At 43.6% G+C, this 15,334-nt stretch overlaps 2 protein-coding genes across 4 annotated transcripts; one reads left to right on the forward strand and one right to left on the reverse strand.

Moving 5' to 3' along the window:
* Window positions 1-1,297: 1,297 nt before the first annotated feature.
* LOC135520552 (uncharacterized protein C17orf67 homolog) lies at window positions 1,298-5,403 on the reverse strand. Of its 2 annotated transcripts, XM_064946203.1 has the most exons (4): window positions 5,296-5,403; window positions 2,495-2,583; window positions 1,913-2,065; window positions 1,298-1,636 (listed from the first exon to the last, which is right to left on the reverse strand). In XM_064946203.1, the coding sequence occupies exons 1-3, from the start codon at window positions 5,351-5,353 to the stop codon at window positions 1,949-1,951; spliced, it is 264 nt and encodes an 87-aa protein (XP_064802275.1). In that variant the 5' UTR covers window positions 5,354-5,403; the 3' UTR covers window positions 1,298-1,636; window positions 1,913-1,948. The 2 variants fall into 2 exon arrangements, with proteins under 2 accessions (XP_064802275.1, XP_064802266.1); XM_064946194.1 differs by having other exon boundaries at window positions 1,298-2,065; window positions 5,296-5,402.
* A 1,426-nt stretch (window positions 5,404-6,829) lies between these two features.
* LOC135522571 (diacylglycerol kinase epsilon-like) lies at window positions 6,830-15,103 on the forward strand. Of its 2 annotated transcripts, XM_064948964.1 has the most exons (11): window positions 6,831-7,887; window positions 8,210-8,369; window positions 8,615-8,734; window positions 9,054-9,197; window positions 9,545-9,702; window positions 10,007-10,055; window positions 10,525-10,638; window positions 11,023-11,094; window positions 11,431-11,558; window positions 11,866-11,977; window positions 12,349-15,103. In XM_064948964.1, exons 1-11 carry the CDS (start codon window positions 7,442-7,444, stop codon window positions 12,568-12,570), a joined length of 1,725 nt encoding a protein of 574 aa, XP_064805036.1. In that variant the 5' UTR covers window positions 6,831-7,441; the 3' UTR covers window positions 12,571-15,103. The 2 variants fall into 2 exon arrangements, with proteins under 2 accessions (XP_064805045.1, XP_064805036.1); XM_064948973.1 differs by lacking the exon at window positions 11,023-11,094 and having other exon boundaries at window positions 6,830-7,887.
* The last annotated feature ends 231 nt before the right edge of the window (window positions 15,104-15,334 follow it).

Genomic DNA, 15,334 nt, shown 5'->3' on the forward strand with positions numbered 1-15,334 from the left:
CCTGCAAACTTCACAGAAAAAACAGTAGCCTATAATTATTTTAAATGGTTGACATTGGGCTTTACATGAAGAATTTAATCGTACTTTTGCAAAAAAAAATCTCAAATCATAAACCAATACAATCCAGCGCCCATTGGTATCTGCGGAATGGACACGATGGTTATGTGGGGTCACAAGGTAGGTAGGCCTGTGTTACCAAATAGGTCATTAGAGCTAACATAGATTGCCTACGAAATGTACGTTATAACCTGCTATTACACTTATGTCTGGCAGGAACGCATTTGCCTGACAAAAGACTCCGGTCATTTCTGTATAGGCTATGGCTTAATGTTTAATGATTAATTTGCATGATTGTTGCGGGCTTACTCTGTTTTGTTTTACTTGGTTGGTTCCAGTGGCCTATTTGTACGCCGATCGGTGCATTCGTTTTGCAGAATCATTCGATGATGGTCGCATGCCTCATGCAGATAGTAATTGAACAATCTGACTCTTGATAGGCTACAATGCAATTTCTCCAGATGAAACACACGTCGGGTGTTAGATGTTGTCATTGAATCATGGGGATATAATACAATACAATAAAAGTTTCCAAAAAATTTGACCAAATGCATCAATAATTGTTCGATAGTTTTGGCCATCAATCAGCCCAAACATCAGCAGCACATTTCTTAAATTGCATGTAAAATGTGTGCCGGTTCAGTCGTATACGGCCATTATCAGTTTAATGATATATTACGCAATGTTACAGATAATTTGCACGACGTTCACTTCGGAGAATAACTATTTGTTCTTGTCTGGATATATTTACTCCCTTCACACGTCCAGAACTGCGTAGGATTTAGCCTAGTGCTCCCGGCCATTCAGTTTATCTGCGATAAAGCGTTGAATACGTTGTATCAAATAATTCCCCTCTTTCCTTTCACAAGTTGTTATTCATTGTGGTCAATAGCATGCCGTTCTTCTGTAGAGCCTCCTGCGCGAGAAAGTAACAGCAACTGCGCAGAGTCATACAGTGAACTCGACGGAACGGCACTGTCTTAAATTCCCCAAACATCAGTAAACTACGATAGTAACCTCGGGTCATGGCCGACCGCAACAACCGTAACCCCGGGTCAGCAGCGGGGTCAACCCACATGACTGCCCATGTCACATAGGAAAATCTTCCGCTTCACAGTTCCACTTTCTTAGTAGTTAATGTCTTTATTTTCTCTAAAGTCTTACCGAAGCCTGTTCAAAGTCCAGTTTCAAAACGGAAGAGAAAAAAAACACCACATTTCCATATTTTTTATTTATTTGATTAGATTGTTTATTAAATTATAGTTTTTTTTAAAACATTGTTTTACATAATACAATGTATATTTTCTCATAACTGTATCCACATATAAACGGATCATGTATGCTCTATGATGTTAACATCATTTTATATGTTTCCTGTATGCTAATGTTGCTGGAATAAGCTGATCATGCTCTTGTGGCCAGTATCTACTGATGGTCACTAATGTTCCCTGCTGAGGCTTCATCATGAAATGCATGTGACAGAGTTACACTCCGAGCTTCACCCTCATATCATTATCATGGTCATCATCATCATTGTCTTCATCACAGTTTTCAACATCCTTCTTGCCGTCAACGCCTTCTGCCACACAGAAAAAGTTGTTCGCCAGAAGACAACAAAAAAAAGACCTAGAATCAGTTTACTATAACCAATCAGGAGGGAAATACAAAACTGATCAGCCAATAGGCTAATTATAGGTACTGTACATTGTGTTCAAATGTGTCCGAAATGTAGTGAAATGATGTACTTTCTGGTACTTTTTTTGTTACACAGCATTTTGCTACCCTGTTCCCTACTCAAAAAGCCCCAGGGGACCCAAGCAGGCATGTTTTATGGTTGTGTTGGACAGACAGGAACCTGGGCTGTGAGGAGTCAAGGCGAGGTCACTGGGGATTAGACGGGGTGTCCGTAGTTCCTGTCACAGCGGGGGTAGCAGTGGGGGTTCAGCCAGTGTTCCAGGTTGGTCTCCTGGGCCCTCTGATCCAGAACCTGCATGTGGAGCAAGTGCTCCTATACAGAGGGAGGGAGGGAGGGAGGGAGGGAGGGAGAGGGAGGGAGGGAGGGAGGGAGGGAGGGAGGGAGGGAGGGAGGGAGGGAGGGGGAGAGAGAGAGAGAGAGAGAGAGAGAGAGGGGGGGGGGGGGCAAGAGTCAAAAGAGGGGGGAAGAGAGTGAGAGAATCATGAATGGGGTGGGCTGTCCTTTTCATTTTTTTGGGAATGAAACACCAGGGAAAGAAAGAGTTGACAAGCAGTTTCATTGTATCACTACATATTATCTAAAGTGCTGTTAGTTTATCAAGCAGTAAGCAGCTCTCATTATCATAACAAAACAGAAGAAATTACACGGTAACTGATAAGTGAAACATTTTTTAAGGATTCTTAGAAGGATGAGCACCACGATGCAGGTTTTGAATTATGCCCCTTGCACTTTGAACCTTACCCTCATTGGCTCATCGGGGTGGCCAGGCTTCTGCCTCTTGGTCCGCAGAAGTTGCTTAGCATAGCTCTCCTTGATGATTGGGTTTGCATCTGTCGATAGAGAGACAAAGCATTTCAAGACATCAATGTCCCTTCGTTCTCAAAGAGCTGCCTGTGCAACATCACTGCTTGCCTACGCAGGTTGGCATTTATTGTCATAAGTGTTGCCCTGGAGGCAGCTCTGCAAAGTGGTCACTCGCTGGCAGAGCAAAAAAGTCATAGTTTTGGCACACCTGGACTACTGCCCCGATGTGCGGCCATGTGCGGCAAAGAAGGACAAAGGTAAATTGCAGTTGGTCCAGTACAAAGCAGCACGTAATCGCACTTAGATGTAGACGGAGGGAAAGTGTCAGTGGCATGCATGTCTCCTGGCTCAAAGTTGAGGAGAGATTGACTGCATCCCTCTTGGTCTTTGTGTGAGGTGTTTGATCTGTTGAAGGTACTGAACTGTCTGTTCAAGCAGTTGGCACACAGTTCGAACACCCATTGGTACAACACAAGTCATGAAACCAGAGGTCTCTTCACAGTCCCCAGGTCCAGAACAAGAGGCTGGGAAACGCACAGTATTAAATAGAGCCATGACTACATGGAACTCTCTGCCACCCCAGGTAACTTAAGCTAGCAATAAAACCAGTTTAAAAAACAAACAAACAGATAAAACAACACCTTACTGCACAAAGGGAACTGGGAATCGACACAGTCATTTTATATATATATTGCATTGTAATTTTCACGGAGCGGTGTATTAGACCTAGCGATTGTGTGTATGTACTGATACAGTGCATTCAGAAAGTATTCAGACCCCTTGACTTTTTCAACATTTTGTTACGTTGCAGTCTTATTCTAAAATGTATTCAATATTTTTTTCCACAGCAATCTACACACAATACCCTATAATGACAAAGCAAAAACAGGTTTTTAGATATTTTTGTCTATATAATGTCTCACACAAACCAAGTCATGAGGGTGAAGGAATTGTCCGTAGAGCTCCAAGACATGATTGTGTCAAGGCACAGATCTGGGGAAGGGTACCAAAACTTTTACTCCTCAGTAAAAGGCACATGACAGCCCGCTTGGAGTTTGCCAAAAGCCACCTAAAGACTTTCCGACCATGAGAAACAAGATTTTCTGGTCTGGTGAAACCAAGATTGAACTCTTTGGCCTGAATGCCAAGCGTCACGTCTGGAGGAAACCTGGCACAATCCCTACAGTGAAGCATGGTGGTGGCAACATCATGCTGTGGGGTTGTTTTTCAGCGGCAGGGACTGGGAGACCAGTCAGGATCGAGGCATAGCTGAACGGAGCAATGTACAGAGAGATCTTTGATGGAAACCTGCTCCAGAGTGCTCAGTACCTTAGACTAGGGTGAAGGTTCACCTTCCAACAGGACAACAACCCTAAGCACACGGCCAAGACAAAGCAGGAGTGGCTTCGGGACAAGTCTCTGAATGTCCTTGAGTGGCCCAGCCAGAGCCCAGACTTGCACCCGATCGAACATCTCTGGATGTGGAAAAAGTCAAGAGGTCTGAATACTTTCCAAAGGCACTGCATGTAGGCTATGTGTGAAGTTGTAAATGTATGTATTTCAGCCCTTGACTAATAATGTTATGTACTATGTATAATGTCATGTTTCACGTGGTCCCCAGGAAGAATAGCTGATGCTTTTGGAGCGGCTAAGGAGGATCTTAATAAATACCAAATACCCCCCCCAAATCGGATTTTAAATATAACCTTAACCTTAACCACACCGCTAACCCTAACCTTAAATTAAGACATTTGTTTTTATGATATAGCCAAGTTTGACTTTGTAGCTGGCCCATCGAGCGGAAAATTGCTCAGTTCTGCCTCCAGGGCAAGATTCATGACAATGAATGTCAACCTTAATTTGTCTACATCTATCTAAAACGAAAATATTGCAGCAAATCAGTGACATAGGATACTCTATAGGGAATACGGTGTGATTTGAGATGCAACCCTAGTCCCATAGAGCTCTGTCTCTGTCTGTCCCCCAGCAGCAGCAGAATATCATTAGGAGGTTGTTTTTTGGTGGAGCAACAAAGTAGCCATTCATTTCCCCCACTCCCCAGAGAGCCAGGCCAGCCCGTGGAGCACGTGACCCCCAAAGACCAACCTGTGAGGGGGTATGAAAATGAACCTGGATGGCTCTGTCAACAGCGCCAGGCACACACAGCGACGTGGCAAAGCACTAACCAGGGCTCATGCAGGCTTTTTGCCTTTTTGAAACGGCATTGATAAGAGTTTAAAAATGGAAGTACATGATATATTGTAAAAGGGGGCAGATCAATACATTATTTAAATGAGCTATGTGCATTGCAGTTAAAACAATTCTGTCATATTTGTTTTGTTTTACATGAACAATTATCTGTTTTGCTTATTTTTCATATTTTCATGCAATATCTTCATACAACAGAAATGTATTCAGTTTCATATTTACTAGTTACAATGACGCAACACAATATTTGCTTTTCTGTGCACGACTGAATTGCATTTTTATTTTGTAAGTTTAATTATGAAGCAATTACTTTTCTTTATGCATGTAATTATTTGAGCATATAAAGTACTGCATTAATTACTACTTAACAACTGCATAATCATATTTTCTTTAAAACAACATTTCTATTGCATTAACATTTAGAAAAAAAATGCAAATATAAACTTTTTTATCAGAGACCTTCACAAGCCACCAAAAGGTGAATTAATACATTTTTATGAAGGCAATTTACCTCTTCAAAATGAGCCTACCTGCTGTGTAGATGATCAAGAGGACCAGACAGAGGGAAAATGCCACAAACTTCTTCATCTTGGTCTCAGCTCTCCTGCCCGGCTACTTCTGCACTGAGACCCCAGTCCGTAGGAGATGAGGGGGTAAATTCTCCTCTTACGTCACCGATCACCTCCCCAATCCAAAAATCACAAAACTGGGTCACATAACTGTGAAAACATCTGTTGAGTGTCACTGTGCCTGCTGTTCTGGCATGAGACATGTATTTATTTGTATATTTATTTGGTGGTGATTATAGCATGCAATGTACTTGTTTTTTCATCAGTTTGAACTTTGCTAGCGAACTCACATATATTTTTCTTCTAGCACGAATTACATCTGTATCCAGTTGCAGTTTTAGTGTTATGATTTCAAATTTGCAATGCTGATTCTATCCACTTGATGGCGCGCAAAACTCATTTTATACAGAGATCATTTGTTAAGGAATAATGGATGTGTTTTTCGCAAGGCAGTGGTTTTTTAAAGGCTGTATTCTGTTTTGTTCTTGGTTTCCCGGAAACTAAGCCATGCGCCTTATCGGCCTTGGGCCACACATTTTTTTTACGGCACTTCAATACAAAGTTATTTCCGTAGCAGGTTAGGAGAGCATTTTCGCTAACCATAACCCTTGTCTTAACCTTAACCTCAGAATCCTAACCTCCTTCGCAAATTCTCCTAACCTACTTCAGTATCGAAGTGCCGTAAAAACATTGTTTTAGCCTTATCACTGTTTGGATTGCACGATTTTTAACAGTCATTACAGCCAAATGTAATGTAATAAAGTTATTGTTCAACTTCCTTCTATCATCATGTAGAAATGCCCAAATAATGTGTCTGTTTTTCCTAAATATAAGATTTAAGAAATTAAGGGTAACTTCCTATAGGCCTAGTAACCTATCAGTGAATGTGAAGCTCTGTCTGCGTTTATAATATAATTATGTTATGTAGATGTGCCTTGATGCCTTTGAGGCAAATGTTAGTAATACTATTTAAATGTGTTGAACGAAAAGCTCTAAATATTTCCCCTCAACAAACTGTTTTTGATCTGTTATTCAGTTGCCAGAGTCAGCTGAGCATTACGTAAAAATGTACGTAATGGGTTCGTTTGCATATTGGCCAATTAAAACGAACGACACTATTGACAATGAGGGCGTTCAACATTGCAGGGGAGTCGAAACTGACTGATCTACAAATCACATTGCAGCATAAATAACCATAGAGAATAATAGGGGCCTCTAGTGGCCAAAAGGCTATTATTAGCATGGGCAGCGCCATTGAGGGCTTCCACCATTTTAATGTAGTCAACTGGGTGGGACTTCATTGGCTCATCCCCCCCCGGTGACCCTTTTGGAGTCATGTCTAACCGGGTCATCGGGAGGGATCACCTAATTGGGAAGAAGAACATGGACTACTTTAAAATGGAGATAACCTCAATGGCGCTGCCCATGTCACATAAGCTATAATGGCACAGAGACAAAGATGAGTCCTATATCTATCTCTATGTAAATAACTGCTCAACGTTATTTGCAGATCAGTCAGTCAAAATGTACCCATGATACAACACGGTTTTGACGCGCTTTGAACGCGGCCATTAGGTGGGAAGGCCAGTGTTTGCAATGGGACATATGTTTTTATCGATGAATCTATTGTTTAGTCGTGTTATTGATATAGTAATGGAGCTGTCATGTCAATGCAACCTTTAATATTAGAAATTCCTGGACATGCGTTTCGTGTTTATTTATTTATTTATTACAGACGATGGGTTATCAGTTTCTAATGTAGTCCCTGCTGGGTCGGTAAGAAGCACATCCGGTGCCCAGTAACTATAGCTAGCATAACTTCCAATAACAAGAACAGTATGCTAATATTCCAAATGTTGGTGGTCGTCGTCTAGCTACGTATTTTGCCCCCGAAAAATGTACAATAGCCAATGTTTACAATCTCGCTCGAGCATTGTTTTGTGCGTTATTTCGCAACACGAGAAGGTTGCCATTTTCTCGTAGCTATTGCATGGACATCATGATGCGCGCGACTTGCGCACAATGTTTATATTTGTGAATTCTCGTGATATTCCATGATTTGATTAGTTTATTCGCGTTAATACCAACCACCCTTCCTCGAAAGTCTATGGAGGGGGACGAGGGAAACCGCGACCAATCGTCACGGGAAGAGTGGACACTCCTGTTTTGGACCACTCTCGCTGTCGTAGTGCCCGTGATCATTACTTTGTGGTGCAGTGTCCAACGCTCCAAACGGAAAATACACATGAAAGACTTCTTCCGCAAGAGCAAGCACGGTTGGCACTGCACCGACCTGTTCAACAAGCCCACCTATTGCTGTGTATGCCAACAACACATTCTACAAGGGGCGGTCTGCGACTGCTGCGGAGTGTGCGCCGACGAGACATGCCTGCGTCGCGCCGACCGGAGCCTTGTGTGCAAAGAGATCATGGCTCCGTCCCGAACGGATGGGACACTGGCGCACCGCTGGGTCCGGGGAAACGTCCCTCTCTGCAGTGTCTGTGCGGTCTGCAAGGAGCAATGTGGGAACCAACCGAAGCTGTGTGACTTTAGGTAATATTACTTTGCTTCTAGGCTGTCATTTGTGTGAGGTTTTTGTATGCCACATTAATCAGAGTGAAGTCCAGCGGGATGCAAAGGCGTTAACCTTTATGTCTTATGGTTCTGGCACGTAAGATTGAGAGGGTGCTATTGTAATTTTTCAATCATGGGGGAAGCTGTCGTTGCTTTATTTGCAAATTGACAGGAATTAATATCATGTCCTTTTCCTTTCATGTACAATTCTTAACCAGCTCGCTGTCCATCTTTTGCCTTGACATTACAGTGAACTCTGAGTAAATTGTGCTTGATGGGTGGGTGTGTTGTCCCTTGGCAGGTGTGTGTGGTGTCAGACCACGGTGCACGACGACTGCAAGCCCAGCCTGTCGGACGGGGAGCGCTGTGAGCTGGGCGAGTTCCGCAGCCTCATCATTCCCCCTCACTACCTCCACCACGTCAACAAGCTCCGCCGCAGGCACCCCGATGAGTACAGCAAGGTCAGAGGTCACACCCAGGGAGGGGTCAGTGTCTGGGGTTAGGGTGTCCCAAATGGTGGATTGGAACCGACTGTTTGGTTGCATTACTAGCAACTACCAGTCCCTCTTGAGTCAGGTTAGAAGACTGGGTTGTGGCTTGAAACAGGCTTTGTTTACTTTAATTTTAACTGTGTGTGTGTGTGTGTGTGTGTGTGTGTGTGTGTGTGTGTGTGTGTGTGTGTGTGTGTGTGTGTGTGTGTGTCTAGCTGGCATCTGCCTGCGGGAGCGGCTGGACTCCAGTGCTGGTCCTGGCCAACACTCGCAGTGGGAACAACATGGGGGAGGCTCTGCTTGGAGAGTTCCGCACCATCCTCAACCCTGTCCAGGTCAGTCAGTCCTCTGTGTAGCATATTATGGAATTGTTAAGATGTCTAGGTCAAATTGAACTGGTGCACAATAGGCACTCTTTCGAGTTAAAGTGATTGTGGAGGAGGCACAGTGATGGTGGGATGCATAAACATCTCCTCCCCTCCTATCCACCGTTTCCCCTTTGTTTCCTCCGATATCATCCCTTTTCTGTCTGCTATCCTCTCCTTATCTCCTTTCCTCTCTCCTTTCCTTTCCTCTCTCCTTCCCTCTTCTACTTTCCTCTTTTCCGCTCTCCTATTCTCTTCTCCTTTCCTCTCTCCTCCCCTCCCCTCTCAGGTGTTTGACCTGTCAGAGCTGCCTCCCTCTAAGGCCCTGCAACTGTGCACCCTGCTGCCTCCAGGCAGTGTGAGGGTGCTGGTGTGTGGGGGGGATGGAACCGTGGGCTGGGTGCTGGATGCCATCGACACCATGAAGCTCAAGGTAAAGGACTGTGTTTTTACATGCGTCGCATGACAATGGGCAGGAGCAAATGAGTCGTGCAGCTCTATGCCAAGAGACTGTTGTAACTAACGTTGCTGTAACTACTGTTGTTGGTTATTATTGAATAAGACGTCTGTAAGTGGCGTGCATGTTCCATTGGAATCACATTTGCATCTAATCACTATAGATATTTGACTCAAACGGTTGGTACATTGTCACGGAGGGCGGTCACGTGTGTTTGTGAGCAGAGGTCACTGGTTTGAGCCCGGTATAGGGACAGTGGAGGAAGATGTGTTAGCAGCACACTGACGTCTGCTTCACATGCGCGTGTGTGTATTGGTCTCCAGGGCCAAGATCAGTTCATCCCCAGGGTGATGATCCTGCCCCTCGGTACGGGGAACGACCTGTCCAACTCCCTGGGCTGGGGGTCGGGCTACGCTGGGGAGATCCCTGTGGAGCAGGTGCTCCGGAACATCCTCGAAGCAGAGGTGGTCAAGATGGACAGGTCAGTGGAGAGCTAGAGGAAGTTGTGTAGCCTCCTGTGCTAATGCTACGAAGCGCAAGTCATGTAGCCTCCTGTGCTAATGCTATGAAGCTCAAGCAACGGCTTATATTACTACGAAATCCATGTCCTGTAGTCTTCTGTGCTAATGCTACAAAGCTCATGTAACGTAGCCTTCTGTGCTAATGCTACAAAGCTCATGTAACGTAGCCTTCTGTGCTAATGCTGCCAACCTCAATATCCCTAGTTCCATTTGTGTTGTAACATGGTTGTAAATGATCCAGTATGATCTTCATTGTCCTAACAGGTGGAAAGTTCAGGTAGCCTCAAAGGGGCTCTACTTTCGTAAGCCAAAGGTGAGTTACGTTTCACCCTCTCCAGCTAGCCTCTTTTGATCTTGTTTGTTTGCCCTGCATTTTGATAGAATTCAGCAACACATACTATATTCAGTGTGTGGCCCGTACAGGAATCACACATGTAACTGTTGTTTCCACTGACAGAACCATGCTCCAGCCAAGCGATCCATTGCAAATATGGGGCTGTATCAATTAGTAAGCCAGCTAACTGTCCAAAATTGCTTGTAATAACTTATTTTTAAGAAAAAATACTTAAAATTGACAAGGTACAATTGCCTCGACAAACAACAACCAATATACACGTTTTTAATGAACCAGAAAAACAAGTTAAATGGTTGTTTATCATCGTCAGCTGGTTAACTTAATACTCCTGCTTACTGGAATAGCCTACGTGATTGATTATTCACTGTTTCTAACCTTGATTCGATCACTAAAGGACCTCTTAACTCGTGTGTCCTATCCTCATCAGGTCCTGTCCATGAATAACTATTTCTCAGTGGGCCCGGATGCCCTGATGGCGCTGAACTTCCACACCCACCGTGAAAAGACCCCCTCCTTCTTCTCCAGCCGCATCATCAACAAGGTCAGTCGGCCCGAAGACGCATCTGAAAATGTTAACGAACATATGCAAATGTCTTGGTTGAATTTACATGCAGTATGAGAGGACGTATACAGGATGGTTGCTTGAGTGTAATGGTCGACACATCAATTTGGAAAAGAAATGCTTTAATGCTACTTTTCTCTCTTAGTCAAATACATTTTGAAATTATTTTACTTACTGAATATTAATTATGTGGTTGGTTATGTAAATGGGTGATTCAGAATAGTCTAAGAGTGGTTATTTGGGTGAACATTTAAAAAAAAAAAATATTTGAATCTGTTCAAACGTGACCTGCTTTTGATAACGCGGGTCCTATTGCTTTTGCTTTCCCCTTTATACTGGTCAAACTGCTGCCTTTCCTTCTAGGCTGTATATTTTATGTATGGCACCAAAGATTGCTTAGTTCAAGAATGCAAAGACCTGGATAAGAGGATTGAGGTAAGGCATGCAAGGAGACACACGCAGACACAAACAACACACACGCAGACACACACAAACAACACACACAGGCACATGCATTGTGGCCTCAGGGAACGACTCTCATGTCTGTTGTGCCCGCTTTCACCTCTATGCCTCTGGAAGAATTTAATAGCATGTTCCGTTGCCTTGGTAGATGTCACAAACTTAAAATGAACTTGAGCATTCTTTGTGCGTTGTATAATCCTTGGATTCCTCCTTGAACTAGCTGATACTAATATCATTTAATAATATTGTGTGCCTGTTTGTGTGTGTGTGTGTGTGTATTTGTGCGTGCCCGTGTGTGTGCTCACACAGTTGGAGCTGGATGGAGAGAGAGTGGCCTTGCCCAGTCTGGAGGGCATCATCGTGTGTAACATCGGCTACTGGGGCGGAGGCTGTCGTCTGTGGGAGGGCATGGGGGACGAGCCCTACCCCCCTACGCGGTGAGCACCACTGGCTCACACAGGACTTTAGACACTGCAGACATGGAAACGATAAAGTCCTCATAAGTCCTACCATCAGACTATGTCCATTGAAAAGTTGCTTGTGTATTATCACTGAAAGGATAACTAAAGATCACATTGTCCTTTTTTTTTGTGACGCCTTCATAAACTCTACATTAGGCCTTTTTAGGGATGCTTCGGAAGTCATTGATAAGCTAATGTCATGCGATCTAAAGGGTGATTTGTGAAGCATATATCTAGGGCTTATGAATGCTCTGTAAATCTTTTCTCCTGTCCTCTCTCCCAGGCTGGATGACGGGCTGCTGGAGGTGGTGGGTGTGTTTGGCTCCTTCCACTGTGCTCAGATCCAAGTCAAGATGGCCAACCCGGTGCGGCTGGGTCAGGCCCACACAGTCCGGGTGAGGTTACGGCACCATTCCATCATCACCACCACTTGCTGTGTTATCTCCACAGTGTGAGAGGACAGCAGTGGTGTACTGGACTGGTGTATTCTGTGTTTCCTTCCTGGTTCATTTTGAACTGAGCTGAATAGATACGGTACCCGTTTGAATGTCCATCTTTTGTAAATAATGGAGCAATTTGCAAGTTTTGTCTTTAAACGTGGTTCGTTCATGTACAGTGAATGTCAATGTACTTAAAATGTGCTTTTACTGTGCTCATCACTGTTCAGCTCTTCCAAAGTAAAAAAAGAACCTTCTCTCACCTCTTTCCTTCTTCCCTTTTCTCCGCCCATCTCTCTTACCACCTCTCCCTTCCTATCTCTCTGTAGCTGGTGCTGAAGACGTCCCGGATGCCCATGCAGGTGGACGGGGAGCCGTGGGCCCAGGGCCCGTGCACCATCACCATCACCCACAAGACCCAGGCCTTTATGCTCTACCACAGCGCCGAGCAGACGGACGACGACGACGACGAATCCAGCACCTCCGAGGCTGAGAGCTCCGCCCCCCATGACTCTCCCAAGCCAGCAGGTCCCGCCTCTGCTCGTGCCTGAGCCCCCAAGTTCCACCTCCTCAATGTTTCATCCATACCCCTCCTCTGTTTGTTATAGTAAATGCTGAGGACCTAATGCCACGCTTGCACACTCCCCAGATGATATAAGTGAGAGCTCAGGCATATTCCTGTCTCTGGGTAAAGGAGGGAAGGGAGGCAGATGTTTCAGTGGAGAATGGCGTATTTCCACTTATGCCTTGTTCCATAGTTATAATAGCTGTATAGTTATAACAGTTTGGCAGTGTTTCCCAACATGGACCCCCGTGTGTCCCTGACTCAGGAGCAAGCATTGACCTCGACACTCGTACTCCTATGATAGAATATATATTTATATTAGTAAGTCAATCACTGGACGTTTGTTTTGTTAACTCTGTATTTCATGATGATGCACTGTTACTGCCATGTTGGCCAAATCCCATATTACTTGTGCTGTATTGGGCAGACACTAGTTAGTGGTTACTAAGTCTTAAGAAAATGTTACTTGACTATATTTCTTATAATGAGTTTATTAGGACTCCTAGTTAACCATTCCTAGTGAAATATCTGTTGCTTATGAAGGATTTAATCAGTTTTTTTTTTTCATTTCGACCTTGTAATTTTTGGAGACAAAATGTCTACCACTATAATCTACTGTCTGTTAGCGTGCTCCTACTTTTTTTGCAATATTTTTGTCCTTTTCTTAAATTAGACCTCTTTGTGTTGGATACTTCTTGTTGCACTGTAGGAATTACTCCATAGGATATAGTTAGAATTGTACCATCCCTCAAAACCGAGTTGCAACTGCTCAGTGTTCATAGGTATAGTTGAATTACACTGTCTGTATCTATTTTGTTTATGTTGTCTACGATGGAAAGATTGTTTATTTCAACCACTTTTTAATGTCTTCATGCTGCTTAGCACTCGACAACCGCTAGGTGACACCCTATGTCTGTCACATAGAAATAGGTGAGCATCTAGCCATTCTATTTCTATGGTGTGTCGACTGTCAATGTTTATTACCTCAGAATGTTTTAATGATCTGTGATTGGGGTTTTTCTGAATCTCTGTCACCTTTCAAGAATGTCAGCTTTTTTTTGTAATTTTAGTGAGGTCAAGGTTCAAAGGAGAGATGATATCAGGTTTGTTACAGCCATAATAAAGTTATAGGGGGTGTTCCTGGTCGACTCTTATGCAGTCACGCTGCGCACCTGGTTCCTAAGCACTTCTGCAGGTCCCTAAGCCCGTGGAACCAGTCTGATCACTGCATTTGCCATTCTATTTCAAATCACGTGCAGTAGAACAGAACTGTTAACACAGCAATCAGTTTGGTTCCACCAGGTTACCAGGTCCCCCCTGTCCATCTAAGCTTATTCAGTGTGAGCTATAAGGGAAAACTGATCCTAGATCAGCACTCCTAATCATCTGTGCAGCGTGACTGCAAACAAATATGACCTGGAAGGTCTCCTATAAGTCTCGGCGCTTAAGAGATTAAGCCAGAGCCAACCAGTGGCATCAACTGTATAATGGGAGGATTGTCAATGTTAACCTAAAGCTTCGGAGGTCCATAGTTATCAATATAATGCCTATGCTTGTGATATATAAGTGCTTACATTCCCTTTGTGTGTGTTAAGCCGTTGGGTAATTGTCTCGTTGCTTGAGGACACCCATTTTATGTGTATCTGCGCTTCTACTGTATGTTTACAACAAACCTGAATGTTCTAGAAACAGGTCTGAGCATCTTAACTGTGGACGGAAATGTTATTTCAAACATTATAGGTCAGGGGTACTCAACTCTTACCCTACGAGGTCCGGAGCCTGCTGGTTTTCTGTTCTACCTGATGATTTGCACACACCTGGTGTCTCAGGTCTAAATCAGTCCCTGATTAGAGGGGAACAATGAAAAAAATGCAGTGGAACTGGCTACAATGTCCAGAGTTGAGTTTAATGGGTATAGAGCCCCACACTGGAGGTGTCATAATACCCATAAAACCTAGCGGTCAAACAGGGAAATGGTTCCAATAGTTTTTCCACCATTCATCTCCTATTTTAAAAACACTTGAGGACTGTGTTTCGTGTCGGCTAACCCTGGCGTGACGTTTTGATAATCATCTAACTCTCTCGGACAAGGTGACTTATCAATATATTCAGCTCCATTTACTCTTAGATTTTGAAAGTGGTAATTAGCATCAAAGTGGAAATGCAAAACTACAAATCCCCGCAAGCTCCTGCACGTCATCGCTAGGGGAGTAAATACAGGCAAATATATTTATAAAGGTCACCTTTTACTAGAGAGATTTGTCTGGTTATCGAAACATCACGCCAGGGTAAGCCTACAAGAAACACAGCCCCTTATTTTAAATGTTTCTAAAAAAATGTGATGTGACTGCTAGGTTTGATGGGTATTATCACCTCATACTGTGGTACTTTATAGGCTGTGAGGTTTTTTAGAAATGTCATTGCATTGCTAGAGAAATAGCCTCATTCCATGTGTTTGTCGAAGAGCGTGTACTGTATGCCACCGAATGTTCTCAATTAGATTGTCTTCAGATATTGAATGGTAATGGATCATCGTAGTCTTGGTAGTTTATGTACATGTCATGTCTACACTTAACGATGGAAGGAGACCTGTGATAGTCTATTGCTGATACCTTTTCCTGTAAAGATTTGAGTAAAATATACAGCGTACCACAAGGTACAGTATATTTGGAGATATATTTAGCTACACATTTAGTTTTTGCAGTCAAACCACTACATAAATGCACAAGATTGCTGTGGGAAGTGTCAAA

The sequence above is a fragment of the Oncorhynchus masou genome, chromosome 4, assembly GCF_036934945.1.
Source record: "Oncorhynchus masou masou isolate Uvic2021 chromosome 4, UVic_Omas_1.1, whole genome shotgun sequence".
NCBI lineage: Eukaryota > Metazoa > Chordata > Actinopteri > Salmoniformes > Salmonidae > Oncorhynchus > Oncorhynchus masou.